Source organism: Mizuhopecten yessoensis, unplaced genomic scaffold, assembly GCF_002113885.1.
Source record: "Mizuhopecten yessoensis strain PY_sf001 unplaced genomic scaffold, ASM211388v2 scaffold6135_1, whole genome shotgun sequence".
NCBI lineage: Eukaryota > Metazoa > Mollusca > Bivalvia > Pectinida > Pectinidae > Mizuhopecten > Mizuhopecten yessoensis.
The window spans coordinates 1,372,600-1,388,149 of NW_018406397.1; the positions used below are offsets into that span (position 1 = coordinate 1,372,600).

A 15,550-nucleotide genomic window follows, 5' to 3' on the forward strand; every position below is an offset into this window, starting at 1 on the left:
AATAAACACAACACATTTAGGGAAGATATACAATTCTCTGCCTCTGTCAGTATTTACCTCTAATTCTCTCTCCCACCTCCTAATGATTACTTGTCGTGTAGCTTCCATTCTATAAGATAGAAGGGAGGTAAACCGACATTCTTAAATTACTATCAAAACAGGTCAATAAGTTAGGACTTAAGAATTATTAAATAGAGCATGTTTGTGTTGATTCTATCAGGTAATGCAGAGATGTTATCATTTTGTATCGAAGTTTCACATAAACATGTATTGCATGATCATGCATTGCATCTAACTAAAAGCGAAAGTTTTCAAAAATTTAAAAATTACATTCTGGATTAAATGTGTCCTTTCCCATAATCAGATGTAGTCTCATGCTCTACAAGTTAGATCAATTATATTTAGATATATGCATTTCAAAACTTTGGCTGAAAGCCAAATATTTTCATTTCTTGTTAAAACAATCCGGCTGAGCTATTTGTTAGACATTTTTAACTATCATATATATGCAGACAACGTCTCAGAAACTGAAAAGAAACACGTATATTATAATGCATGAACATGCAGATAGACAAATCATGAATAATAAACAAAACGCAACTGAAATATTAATATGTTTATTTTATGATGTTTTCCATGATACAATAAGTTAATATACATATAAATTAAGCACCTCTCTCACATATAAAACCTCACGTGCTAAATAAATGCAGTTAAAACTGTCTTGCGCTCCAAACAAATTTGACCTAAAGGTCACGTGCAATTAAAATCCTAGAATGTATCTTAAATATATCACAGACGTTAAAGATTTGAGCTTCCTATACAAGTGTATTTAGACCATAATACTGTGGGGTTGATATCACATATTTTCCTAAATATGTAGGGTTACAAGCGAGTTGATATCGCATGTTTTGTGAACATGTAGAGTTAAAATCGAGACGATGTAATAGTTTTTAGAAGATACAAACGGCCCAATAGGCCTATCACATAGAGCGTATTTCTCTGTACGTGGAATAAAAAGCGAATTGACATGATGACACCAACCACGAGGAGTTATAAGCCATTCGATAGTACATACATATAAATTTATATTTACATAACAGATACGACGCAATCGATTACACATTTTTACGTAGACATGTAAGTAGAATTACATGCGAGCAATACACAATAATCATATTGTATCATAAAGCTGAATGAACGTTTACAGACGTAACTTAACATCTTCTCTTTGTTACAACAACTCGCCCATTACATACTCTCTAAACGCAAAACTGAGGACGAAATCAGAATGTCACGATAGAATTGACGTCATAATTAGCATTTTTGGTTACATTGTAGGATTCGAGAGTACAGGAGACGTATCTGTGTGAAGGTCTGTTGTCGGCATAGGGTAAGTAGCACATTTAACTATCAAGCGTGATAAGCTCTATTCTATTTAATTTTATATATTTAAACAACTCAGTGATTAAAATAAAAAGTGTGTAATTTCTTATATAAAGTGAAATCAACTTCTGCAGTAGTGATAATGTAATCAAACATTGTATATTACGGGTGGGAAAATCAGGTGACAATTAATTTGGCTAATTACACGTATATACTGCTACTAATATCTCAAAACGAGAAACATTGAAAAGTTAATTATATGAATACTTCCCTCTGGAAGAGATGTGATTTCTGCTGAAACCTCAATACAGTGAAATGTTTGCGATATCATTATATTTTGTGTGATATTTCACGGAATCCGAAAATTCAGTACTGCTCTGTTAGAGAACTATATTATCAACATCGCCAGAAATGCAAATTCAAAACGAGCAGATTGGACATTTGCACAGGTTCAAAGTGGTGCGTTAAATCAAAGATGTGCACGGTATCTAAATACTAATTAAGAACGAGGTACCGCAAGTTTAAGAATAAAACACATTCATGTATGCTTGTCGTCTACTTCGCATTTGGTTTTCAAGTAAATATAAAAGCTCTCTTGAATAAAGTATCACAAATACAGATTAAGGTTCAAGGGGGGGTCTACGGTTTGTACCACTAGCTAGTTAGCACTGTGTAGTATTGCAAACAAACCTCGACTAACTGTGTTATACACGGGAGCTGTCTCCCTTGATGTTCTCAACGCCAAGCAACCTCGGTCAAATATCAAAGCACGTAAATCCCCTCTATATATCCAGTGGACCAAGGAAAGTCACCATTTGTTATAAGTCAAGGCACGTCCTTTGGCCCGATTTATGAAACATTTCGTATGCCAAGCGGGGAACCAGCCCATCGAACGGTTCGCAGCAAGTCTCAATCACGTGTAATATATAGTGACCGTACAATACTTATTAAATACCTCTCCATAATATTCATACTCTTGTTTGGAAATCAAAAACAAATTAGCAGTTTAATTCTGCCGATTGGTAATGCCCTCTGTAAAATTCTTGTATGGTTTTATCACTGGAAACCTCACTAATCAATATTTTCTTGTTTCTTGACAAACTTCATGAATTCCAGAAAAAAAAGTGAAGCAAATAAGATTTCCAATCGAAATGTTAATTTCGCCTTATCAAATTCAATCTGTTATGTTATACCTTATATAAGTACATGTAAATAACAGTGTACCAAATGGTATTATATCAGTCACATGATAAGGAAATAAAACATCGTGTTTCCCTCACGCACGCGAGTTTCCTTGTCATAGTTTCCTTGCCAGGGACATCTCTAGAAAAAATGCGCAGGATGTATTATCACATATGAGTTCCGAATGACTCAAACAGAAGACCAAAATGAGAGTCTGTTCATCTGAAGCTGTAGATGTATTATTCTGTTAATAGATGATAAGATATTTTACTATCCCTGTGGTAGGAACCATATAACTGTTTCCGCGAGATTAGTCTTTTTCACTCATATTTCCCTACAACAAGGACAACAGATGTATATTATGAGAAGGCACCTTCAAACTCGATGATATTCACAGCGCTCATATATGCACTAGCAATCAGCTCCCATATTTTTAGAGACTTGAGGACCGTGCATTATTATTGCCGTCTGCAATATCTTTCAATTCAATTTGACCTTTCACCTCTTCCGGAATAACCTTCCCCTCATCGTCGCCTCTCGTTGAATCAATGTCCGGTGTCTCTCCTAAATCCACAGGTGTATCTGCGGGTAGCCTTGGGGTCTTATGTATGGTAGACACTGATGTTGCCGCGTCCCTTTTCCCTGTCATTTCCGCTACGTTGTCGTTTTCCGCGCCTACGTCATCATCACCTGTATCAGTAACGTCGATTCCCTCGACCTTCGGCTGTTCGGAATCATCTCCATTTTTTTTCCTCGAGAGGATTGTTCAATGGTATCTGTTCAGATTGGTCTCCTATTGTTTCTAAATACCCCGCTTCGATAATTTGCATATTGTCATTTTCGGATTTCTCTTTCGAATGTTGTCGGGAAGTTTCAACTGTTAGTTCTGTAGCAACTGCTTGTTCGAGCTGTTTTTCTTGGGTATTTTCCTGGGTATTTTCGAAACTTTCAGGTTCTTTCAATGTACCGTTAATGTTTTCTGTAGGTGAGTCACCATTAACATATCCTTCATCCACAGCTTCTGGGTTTTGTATTTGATCAATTTTCGCCTCTGATTCAACTTCTCGGGGAGTTATTAGTTGCTCCTGTGTGTTTGGAACAATGTTTCTTCTGAGTTCTGGCGTGACGGTCATCGTTCCATCGCTTACTGCATCCAATCTGTCCTGATGATAAGCAGAACCCGCCGCTCGGTCAACAAATTCTGGCGGAGTGTCGTCCCTGATGGATGACGTCTTAACATGGTCTCTTTTTGATGGTTTATTCCTCGAGCTGAGGCTAAGCTCTACACCTGACTTCCGGTTGACTACCACCTCTCCTGTTCGGAACTCTAACGACAATGTAGGAATTTCCTGAACAACGTTGTCGCTACCAGGTATTAAATCCTCTGAGGTTTCTGATTTTTGATGCACTGACCTTTTGGTCATCGTCTTCAGATCTAATTTGTAAACCGGCACTTTTACCGGCTTTTTAGATCCACCATTTTCCTCGATTGTCAGCATCGAACCCAAAAACTGTCCATGATCTGGGTATTCATGGATTTGCTTTGACTTTGGATCGTTTCCAAACACTTCCAGTGTGTTAAATTTTGATAGCACAGACTTTGACCTGTTGTAACCCTTTCCTGGGTTTGCATTATACGTGGAAACATCACTGCTACCGATTGCGGCAGTATGACCTGGTCGTTTTTGATTTGCCATATTCATACCAACATAATCATTCGAAGTTTTGTTTTGGTTTGACCTTGAGCCACGTGATCGAGACATTTCTAAATTCACAATGGCGGTCTTTGACGGATCGCCTCGTTCTGGTGTCCGTTGTACTCCCGAGTCATTCGAACCGACTGATCCACTGTTACTGTGTCCATTCATCGAGCCGTACACCCCATTAGGGTCGAGATTTGCAAAGTTGAATTTGGAATTCGGTTTAATGTTGTAAGCGTCAATGGCAAACTCGCCTATGTCAATCTTTCCTACACCGTCGCCTGTCTGTTTTCTAGCCCTCGCGAGGTCCTCGAGTGTCGGGCGGTGTTGTTGTTCTGTGGGAGGATACCGTTCAGTGTGAAAGGTGTATTGTCGAAGATCTTCGTCAACTTCAAATGCAGTTTTAGTTAAAGTCCTTTCTCGATTCTCAACACTGTTCATTTTCAGCTGCAACAGCGACTTCTGTCTAAGTTTGTACTGGTCTCTATTGATATTTGTATCCTTGATTCCATTAGTGTTTGTTTCCTTCCGCAACTCCAAGTATTTGTTAGGAATATTTTGCATAGGCTTTAGAACTGGTACTTTCCACTGAGACTTTGAAGATACATTCCTTTGCTTTCCTCTCATGGAAAAAGACTTGGAACTATCCGAATTTTCAACATTGCGCGATTGATCCGCTTTTTCATATTCCTCACTTGGAATTTCCGAAAACCATTTTTCCAGTTTGTGAACGAATGGTTTTCCAAGAACTCGAGTTTTATCTCTGGAAAAATGATTTATCCTAATTTCCCCGTTACTTCCGTTTTGTAACGGCCAAGAAAGATCAGATCTAACATTTGGAAAATTTACACCAGATGAGTCAGATCCGGGAAAACTACTCGGAGCAACTGTCTTTGTTCGTTCTCTACGAATTGCCGGGAAGTGAAGTGACTTCCGGTTTTCCTTGTCAGACTCAGCCACGTGTCTAAGGTCCTCCATGCTATAATTCTGCTGCCGATGCAGGGCTGCTGCGTACTTGCTGTGGTCCTTCCGGTCAAAGCCGGACAAGTCATGGTTGCTATGTGAATGTTGCTTCCGTAACATTTTACCACCTGAATAGTGATGGAGATTGTTCATGCTATTGGTTCTGGATAGAAACGGAAACGAAGGACCAGGAGCCATCAGATTAGACATTGGTTTCACGTGTGAATCGTCTTTACTGTGACTATCCACTTCCCAGCGCCGATTTGATATCATATTATTCATTTGTCGGTTTGTATCGACTTCAGCATACAGACTGGGATTGCTTTTCACCAGAAGCTCTTTCGGTGTGACCCGATGCCGATTTCGGCTTTTGTCCTCCATAATAGCATTTTCAACGCTGGATACCATGCGATCATAGTCAAGCTGTAAGTAGGAGTCCAAATTATTGAGCTCTGGTGACGTCACATCCGTTCCAGGATCAAACGGAAACGGAAGGGAGTTGTGAAAAGCAGGTTCCGGTTTTTCTTTAAATGTGACTGCTTTCAGTGATCTGGAAAACATAAACAGAAGAATATTTATTAGTTTTTATCCTAGGTTTCACTTAATTTAACCTTCTATAATAGAAATTGGTCAACTGAGGAAAATGGTTGAAAATTCAAAGTGAGCCTCTACAAGGGGAAAGTATTGAAAAAAAATAGGGAAGAAATTACAAAAATCTCTTAAACATGTGTATCTAAATATTCAAACAGAAAAGTTTTGTTATGCGTTGCCGTTAATTAAAAGCATCTCAATTACTGGTACAGTAACTGTAACGAGCATGTTTTAGCGTTTCATAAATTTAAGCGCTTTTTGCGCTCTAAATATTGTGCTTAATTATGACTGCGTTCAGATGACAGTGCAACTTGTGACTAGACCCCCGACCATGTAAATATAACAATAATAAAAATATTAAAAACGACACTGTTATTTATTCCCGTGATTGATTCACAAAGAATTCCACACAAAGACATAAGCACGTGACTAGCCCGTTGTACGTGCAGTTGTCAGTTTCTCGAATACGCACGAGATTAGCATTTCGGCACGTGTAAAGTTCGTCACCATAGACCGGATCATTATTGGCAGCAGATAGTGTTGGATGCAGTCAATCACAAATATCTCTGTATTCTTTGTAATGTTTACATATCAATTAATTTTACAGCACAGACGGGTTGTTTAGGTCTGTCCTAAAGCTGTTGTCATCATTCACATTGTGTAATGTAACGCGCTTAATCCTTGTCTGTCAGGTTGTGTAAGACATCAAACCACCAAGCTACTCGACGTCTACGGTAGATAAGGGACTCACGACTACTGGATTAGCATGATACATTATACTACTACAGAACAGTTATTTTTATATGTGGTAAATTGTATCGTAGCCATGTGCGCAACAATTTAGTGTGTTTCTGTGTGTTTGGGTTTTCTTTGTTTAAGGAGTGTACATACATCATATGTGATTCATTTCAATCTTTACAAGATATATTTTACCAAATTTTGATATTTCACCCCCTTCCACGTTTTCTACTTTCTCAGCCTATCCTGCTGCTCATTTAATCATATATACGAGTGTTTTTTTTTATAATTTCAGTTTTCATTCCTCAAATGGTTGCCCCATATCAAAAGATTGTTCTCGTCACGGCTGCCCCACCAACACATATTTCTTCATGCAATTGTTGCCTACCTACAGCCTTGCACAACAACTGATGCCTTCAAACTGATCCAATAAATGTATAGTTTGTGTCTCTGAAGTTAAAGTATTGGCAAAATGAGTTCCGTATACATATTAATTTCTATTTCCTATTTTAGATACGTCCCCATATAATAATTTGAATATAGATATCGAGCGTTCTCCTTTGATACAGGACCGATCGTTCTAGCGACAACAGAGGGTCATGATACATGTTATACATGTACATATGTACACAATATCCAGCATCATTATGATTTATATGTTTGTTTGAGTTTAACGACCTATCGACAACTATGGTCCGGCTTTCCTCCACCGCCAAAACCTGGCACGTCCTTAAATGACCATAGCTGTTAACACTTGTAGGACGTAAAACACAAAGAAACATTTATTTATTTGTTGTTCTATATACATGTACTTTTCCCGTAACAAGAAACCCAGTGTTCCTGTACGAGTTGGTGTGGTTGTTTGAGATTGTTTGAGGTGCCCTGCTTTTTATGGAACACACTTTTCAACAGATCAAAACAGCGCCAACAACTTAATTACGAACCAAGACCATATTACACTACAATATTTAGGCAGGCGTACATCTAGCTGAAAAACAGAGATAAATTCCCCTGTCTAAAAGCAGCGTTGTTAGCGAGACTCGAACCTTCGAATATTGGTCAATGGGCACTCACCACCAGTGCTATGCAGTCACTCTCTGAAAACATTAACATCAAATTTTATATTTTAGGTACAAATAATAGTGGAACGGATAGTTGTTACCAGTTTCGAGAGGATCATAACATTTACGAGTCCCCCAGAGAATTCTGGGAAAGAACAGCTCTGCTTTATCCCACTATGCGATCGGTATGAGACGACTTATATTGGGGCCCCTGTAGCATCGGAGATTGTTTATTCATGTCTATTGCTTGGGTTGATATAAAAGAAACCAAAATTGATCGGCTGATTCATTGCATCACCTGGGATCTATATATTTGCTTTTTTCACTTCCCTTCTCTTTCTAGTCAGCGGTGTCTCCGTGCGTCCCCATGAAACTTGACACTGTAGCTTTTTCCGGAGACGTAAAACTCCTAACAGACAAATTAAAATGGCGAGTACATTTAAAAAGGATCAATTCATTATGACATCAAACGTGAACGTGTTTATTGGATGACGTAAACATGTTATCATTTACATGGCTCTACTCTCTTCAAATGTAGGAAATTGCCCCTAAAACAGTTTCCAAACAACACTATTGTATCTTGTAACGAGATATATTAAAACCAGTTTATGAGATTCAATATGTTATTATGTCTAAAGCATTTAAACCCAAACTGCCTACGTGACTCATTATTAAACACTACAATAATTGAGTGCTGTGTTTGCAGCTAAACTACATAGTATTTAAGTAGGCGTTTAGTTCTTATCTGTATTCGTGTAATCTGTTTTCATCATAAATACCCAAAAAACATGCTTTTCAAATCTATCATAAGCTTGTTTACATAATAGGTTATTTTCGTAATTATTGACAAATCTATATTCAAAAACACTCCGAGGCGCTAACAAAAGCAATTTATTAATAATTAAATAACAACAAACATTTTCAAATCAATATTTAAATCTATTTAGAACCGGAAACAGGTTCGAGGCGACAACAAGTCAGGGGCTGTTTGCTGATGTTAAATTGGCCTTACCTTGACTTTTTTATGCACTGTCATCAACTATCGTCTACCACAATTATTTTACAGGATTTAAGATAAAATATCAATTAACTTCAATTTTATGCTTATATATGTAAATATATGTTTTAGTGTTCACCTTAAGCCATGGTAACATAGTAATACAACTCAAACAGAACGACAGCCGAAATCGAAGTAACTGTTTGCTGAATTTAACCTCTTTATATGTGGAACTCGCTGTTTACATACAGACAAACTTCGTTATACATACGTATGTCGAAGTTTTGGTTTACATTAAGTCGAACCCGCTCCATGTCAAAGTCGCTGTTTACACACACTCGAACATTGTTATTTATCGAAGTCATTGTTTACATACAGGCCGACCTCTTGATATGTCGAAGTCATTGTTTACATACAGACCGACCTCTTGATATGTCGAAGTCACTGTTAACATACAGACGAACATTGTTGGGTCAAAGTCGTTGTTTACATCAAGACAACTCTTACACACCCTCGAACATTGTTATGTCGAATTGCAATTGTGACAGCGGTTTGTAGTAAATGCTGCCAATGCTCTCTAATACGAGTACAAAAGGATTCGAGTATATCACAAAAAATCTGTCAAATCCTCTGCCGAATGTAACTATACGCCGAAAACTAACATCAATAGCACCACCACATCCACAACACAGAATTTAAATATCACAAAGCATGCCATTGACGTATCTTAAAGCAATACATGTTGGAAATACATCAGAACATCAATATACCCCATTTACATACTGAAGCAAACTAAATGAGCCATAGAGCCATAGCATCGCCCTGCATTACACGAACTAAGTGTAACTTTTTGATTGTGTTTACATTTAATCAAATTTTCTAAAAATAATTTTGATTGGCTGCTGCAGGTAACATATTACTGCCGATGCAAGTAGCCAAGAACGCTTCAATCGAATGTAACGATGCCATATAATAAGCAGGGATATGGCACGTAATCAGTTGATACTAAAAAAAAATGCTGGACACGAATAGCTTGTTTACAAAAGATGCTAAATATGGTAAAATTCATTGGAGCGTCCAACAGAAACTGGCTTTCCCATAAGATATTGTCTACGGACGAACGGACAGATGGACAGACAGACTGACTGACTGATTAATTCCAATATAAACTTTACACACTTCGTTGCGGGGGGGTATGATAAACATACAAATATGAACGTACATGTAACATGTGTTTGACACTAAAGATACGGCTCGACTGTGACGTGGAAATATGTCAGTTTAACTATTTAAGTACCACTGGGACAGGTCTCCAGATTAACACGTGTTATCCTTGTTGTACGCTGATTTGTAACTATTACTGAAACAAAAGCCGAGGTCAACTGAGGTCACCAGGTCAGAATAAGTTGGGTATTCATATACAGGTAGACCGTATCTCTCCTCGGCAGGTGCCAAGTCCGACACAAACAATCAATTGTAATTTCTAGTGGAGGTTTAAATCACATTAATTCCAGTAATGGTCTGTCGAGTACAATATACATATATATAATTGATTATTTGTTTAGAGTGTTATATACACCAACTTTGTATATATATATAAATATTTACGTATACCTGTAAAAATGTTTTGGAGTATATGGGGAAAACTACCTTTGTTTATATCAAATGCATCGTAAGATAATACATGTACAATAGATAGAAGGAAAATGACGGTTGTCACATGAAAATATAGACAAGAAGAAGTTTATAAATATTTATTTCACTTTTGGTTTATTATCTAGAGTTAATGTTTAATGATTGTAGTTTATTTATCAACAAAAATACTGTTTGAAGCACAATTTGAAGAAACTACTGACACCTAGAGTTATAATATGATGTAGGTACATAGTGTATATCGATCAATTTATATAAAATATCATATTTGAATAAAAACCGAACATACAAATGTACATGTACAATAACTATGTTACTGTATGAGAAAATAAATAACTGACTACAGTGATACATAACTTACTTAAATCACTTTCTAATCTATAATGAACTAATATCTAGATATTAATATGTATCATTTATATATCATTACTAACATATAAATAAATAACCTTTAACTAATTTATAAATAGCTTATCGATAAATTACTACTTTATCACTACCTAATTTATAAATTAATATTAATTTATGTAACTTATCTTTACTAACAAGATAATATACAATTTACTAGTCTATAATTACGTACCTAATCAATTAAATATTTACTTAACTAATGCAAAGCTAAATAATCTTCTTTATAACTACCTAACTAACTAGTCCTTAACTAGCTAAATAATCCGTAAAATTCACTAAATATCAATGTAAACTTTATTTATTTTTCAACAATTATGAAACAAGTTATATATACTAATATTAATCGTTCTTGTTGTGGGAAACCGGAGTATCCGAAGATAACCCACGTGTTCGGTCAGGTGACCCCATACCTGTTTACGTCCGATTGGGGAATCGAACCCCGGTCGCTTTGGTGAAAGGCAAGTGCGCTATCCACTGAGCCACCATGTCGAGGAGGACTTGGGACGGAGGGTTGATCTGGGGTGGGGTGGGGTGGGGGTGGATAAATGGAGACTAATTCAAAATAAAACGAGGTCATAACATATTGTAGTATCATTTGGAGATAACATTTCCCGTATCGTAAATACAGTCCCCGTGTAGTTGACTTTTATATAAGGTAACGTTTGGTTTAAATACTAAGTTATTTAACAAGCCGACATACAAATGTATATACATGTATATATATCATACATAAATATTGTAACAATGGGATGAAAAACAGGCAAACATTGTCTTCTCCTACTGAGTAAAGACTATGGGTCGTACCTATAGATGTACCGTACATAAATCATAAATACCCGATACACAATTAAAAGGTCATTGTTATGGATTACATCACATAAACTTATATACAGAGCCAAAAATACAGCAAGCTACCTAAAGTCTAACTGCGGTTTATATACAGGGAACAACTCTACAGTAAATACACAATATTTCAATTCAAACATTTAAAATACTTGATGAAATTCCAAAAAGATTATAATCATGGCAAATGAAAATCAATATCTTATGATATATGGGCCTGCGTCAGAAGATTAAACACCTACCTATCGATTGTTTAGTTAATCCATCCCAACAGCCTTAAACACCATTTACATATGTAAATAGCTAACGTAAATATTTAGATATTTACTAAGTTATATCTTCATTCACAGCGTTCAAATCCATGTAATGTTATACTCATTGCTGAGGAAGACGCCCATTATCTAAATCCCAAAATCACCGAGTGTCCACTTAAGTCCACTTTAGGACGGCCGAAATTGTCTAGTGACCACCCCGTCATTCTCCACCAAATGGCTTTCTCAGTGAGTTTTACATGTACCCGTTCATAGATCAGAAATATCGCTACAGGTGCACAGAATTACAGGTGTGCTTATACACTTGTATTGTAACCCGTGTTTCCGTTTCGGCCCACCTACGTAAGGAAAAACGGTAAAACGACAGGTGGGTTTAAAGGTAATGCACCCTCACATCCCAGCGAAGTAACGACTGGTCCCCAGCCAAATTACAACACCGCACCACCTTCGCTGGGTAATTGTGTACACTAAACTATGTGCCAATATATGATGAATAATTCATAACTATGCAGGTACAAACTAAAATCATTCGTGCTTTTTAAAACGAAATTTCACGTACTATAAAGACATACCTACGCACGGTGTGTTACGTGTAGCATCGAACATTTTAACATAAAATCTGGCAAATGAATTATGCCGCTGAGTTGAATTAATGCCAAAGCCAGCTCGTGATGATTACCTTCTTTATTACGGAATCCTTATTTCTAACTCAAAATTGCCTTTATTGGGAAAAAAAAGTTTTAAAGATTAATTAACAATTACACTTATCCTAACGGAGGTTTTGCCTAATTTATTTTTTATCTGACAAATTAAACTGGTTTGTAAACGATTTATTGCATTTATCTTAAAATTATTCATGATTTTAAGTTGAGTTAGGTGTTGGAGGTATCAAGTTTGTATCTAAATGAATGTAAGTGAATCACAGGAATTTGCATGATACAATGTGAATCAAATGTCACACGTGATGGAAGCTTGCTAGTCTCGTATAGCCATGTAGAAATAAATATGACTATGCACGTCCTTACACCGCTACACTGTCCGTGGTGGAGAGATGCTTCCTTTGTCTTCCAGTTTACTACTTGTTGATTATTGAATTTTCGTCGGAACGCCCAACTCTCACTCTAACCCCCCTCACCCTCCCAAAACTCCAATCCCCAAGCCACACCCGACCCCCTAAAAGGATAATGATGTCAAATAACGTAAATAAAGGCTACGGATGGTTTGTCCAGCCAGGAATGTTTTTTTTTTTTAGCAAAAATGTTATGAACTATTCACTTTCATTTCCTGATACTCAATGCAAAGCCATTCAGAAACTATTACAACTTTCTTTTCCTATTATCTATCTATCTATTATTGGAGGTGTTAGGACGTACTTGGACCCCAATGTCTTTGATTATGTGTAAACATGAGATCCATGTACATTTTTACTCACTGTATATTTTCACTATACTCATTATCCAGCTCTCCGCCAACAACGCTCTGTAATGCTCGATAAAAATGAATGAAAGTCATCTACCGCCTAAAACATATTGTAGTTAAATGTGCTGTAAAAACACGGTGATTGATCTCTGACATTTATTTTCAATAGGACACTGTCCTGGGGTGTTTTTCCCTCGCTCGTTACACAATGGTGTCTGAGAATCACTGTGTGGGCGCTGTCATGGAACAGGCGGCCACAGCGCCCCTACCGGCGTGTAATTAGACACTATTTGTGAAACACCAGATGTCCTCACTTCGGTGGCCAGACCATATATAGAGAACTATATTTGCGGTATTTTTTACAGTGCAATTATGAAGTTTACGGGTCAAAGCATAAACTAGAAAACAAACTATCCCTATGCCTTTGGGCCTCCGAGACAGACAAAACGGTTTCCATGACAGATACGCTGTAATGCCAACTCTAAGTTGGCGTCAAATGTTAATACCAATCCGTGATCGTCTTACGTAATGTCCGCATAACTTGTCCGCCTGCTTGAACAGGGAAACAGGAATACTTCAGTTATATGAATAAAGTTAAATCGTTTCCAATACATGCTGTCAAATATATTCAAAAAAATACTGCATGTGTATTTATTTTCATATTTGTCATTTCCCAGTGGCAGTGTCAGGTTGTTAAGAGGAGTGCTGGTGTTTGGCGGTTGTACGGATGCTTTAGCACCTCAATCCATCACTGTTAGGGAAATTATACCGTCAATTACCTCGGTAACAACAGCTCCTGGTACAAAATCTCCGTTTACTTTACAATGATAACGTATATGTCCCTTAAATTCATAAAAAAACAACTTCATTGCAAATTTCAATATTCAGACAGTGCTTGAAAATGATCAGTCGTTTTCAGCCACCATTGTCTTGTGGAAATAAGTGTCAAGTCTAGCTATATCAAAAACAGAACCAATGGATTTCTATGATGAAAAGAAAAAGGAACATTTTACACTCTTTATTGTTTATAACTGCATGTGTGTGAGAAACAGGCAAACTCAGTCTTAAATTTCATTCAATCTCAGAATAAGCACCGGATGCATTTAAGTTGTAGTAACAGAAGAGAAAGGAGAGCACGGTCAGACTGGGGTTCGAGCTCTAGACGGACACTCTATCAATTAAGCTACCTGGTCGCCTGGTCTCCTTTCCTAAGTGTTCGCCCCCGAAGATATATTTATTTACATCTATTACAACCTGGGTTCGGGTACCCCGTGCAAAGCGTACAACCAATTTTTGAAGCAAAGGTTGGTCACATGCACCACTTTTGTAACAGGAGAAGGGGGAAATGCACGGACAGACCGGGGCTCGAACCCGAGACCCTCCGAACTCTGGACGGACGCTCTACCAACTGGGCTTCCTGATCGCCGACGATTGGCACAAACAGTTCCGCTACATTTTTATGATATCGGGGTATGGCAAGTCATGTTATTGATCATATTTACATAACATTCTGTATAACTTTTCAGGTGAAAACTTTTCATTAATTGTGTTAGTGGCTTCACACTTATTTGTATATAACTGAACATTTATTGTGAACATGAGTTAACGTTATCTCTGTGCATATTAAATTTACCAGAATAAACCTTTTCGTCAAAACATGGAGTCTATATTATACCTGTTTTTGTCTATTAGGGAAAGATTGCAGTAGATTTGTTTGTCACTGAAAGATATTTGCACACCACTTTAGTTTATGAAGGTAATATCTGCATAATGTGTTACATCAAAATAGTTTACGAGCGAGTCACAGGACGCTAACCAAACACCATTACCAGTGCGACAAGAGGAGATGCTTTGATGTATTACAAAAAGGTCATGCGGGGCCACACTAAAAGACCTCAATATTAGTAAAAGCAGGGTAGCCAAGAGATAAACCGAAGTAAAATAAGGTGTAGAAGATGGCAGAAATAAAGATAAGTATTCCTGTTATAGTAATTGAATGTAGTAGATTAAGTTTAGTTTCTTCAGAGGGACACAGAGGAACTCTCCAATTCTGCTGGGGGCCCCATATTAGACGCTTGCTACGCATGCAAATGGCGATAACCAGTCACGTGATATGTGATTTAAAGTTTAAGGATCACTGTCCAGTTGCAAGCAAAACACTAGGGAATCCCACTGTGTTTTCCATACATTTTTTTTGTACATACAGTAACATCCCATCCTTTTGTTTTTTGGTAAACTTTATATCACTCGCCTTTGGCTAGGGACCTCCCCTCCCACAAATCAGGTTCCCGTTGGTTAGGGTGACCGTACCCCCCCCCCCCCCCCCCCCCCCCT

General features: G+C 37.4%; 1 protein-coding gene across 2 annotated transcripts in view; it reads right to left on the minus strand.

Annotated features, from left to right (window-relative positions):
• Nucleotides 1-610: 610 nt before the first annotated feature.
• Nucleotides 611-15,550, minus strand: part of LOC110451560 — a 31,333-nt gene continuing 16,393 nt past the window's right edge. The window contains exons 1-2 of one of the 2 annotated variants that reach the window (XM_021499650.1): nt 11,768-12,243; nt 611-5,781 (exon numbers count right to left, since the gene is read on the minus strand). In XM_021499650.1, the coding sequence (XP_021355325.1) occupies nt 3,303-5,639 (2,337 nt within the window). In that variant the 5' untranslated portion in view covers nt 5,640-5,781; nt 11,768-12,243 and the 3' untranslated portion in view covers nt 611-3,302. Of the gene's footprint in view, nt 5,782-11,767; nt 12,244-15,550 lie in introns of those variants that run through there. The other variant, XM_021499651.1, reaches the window with a different exon arrangement.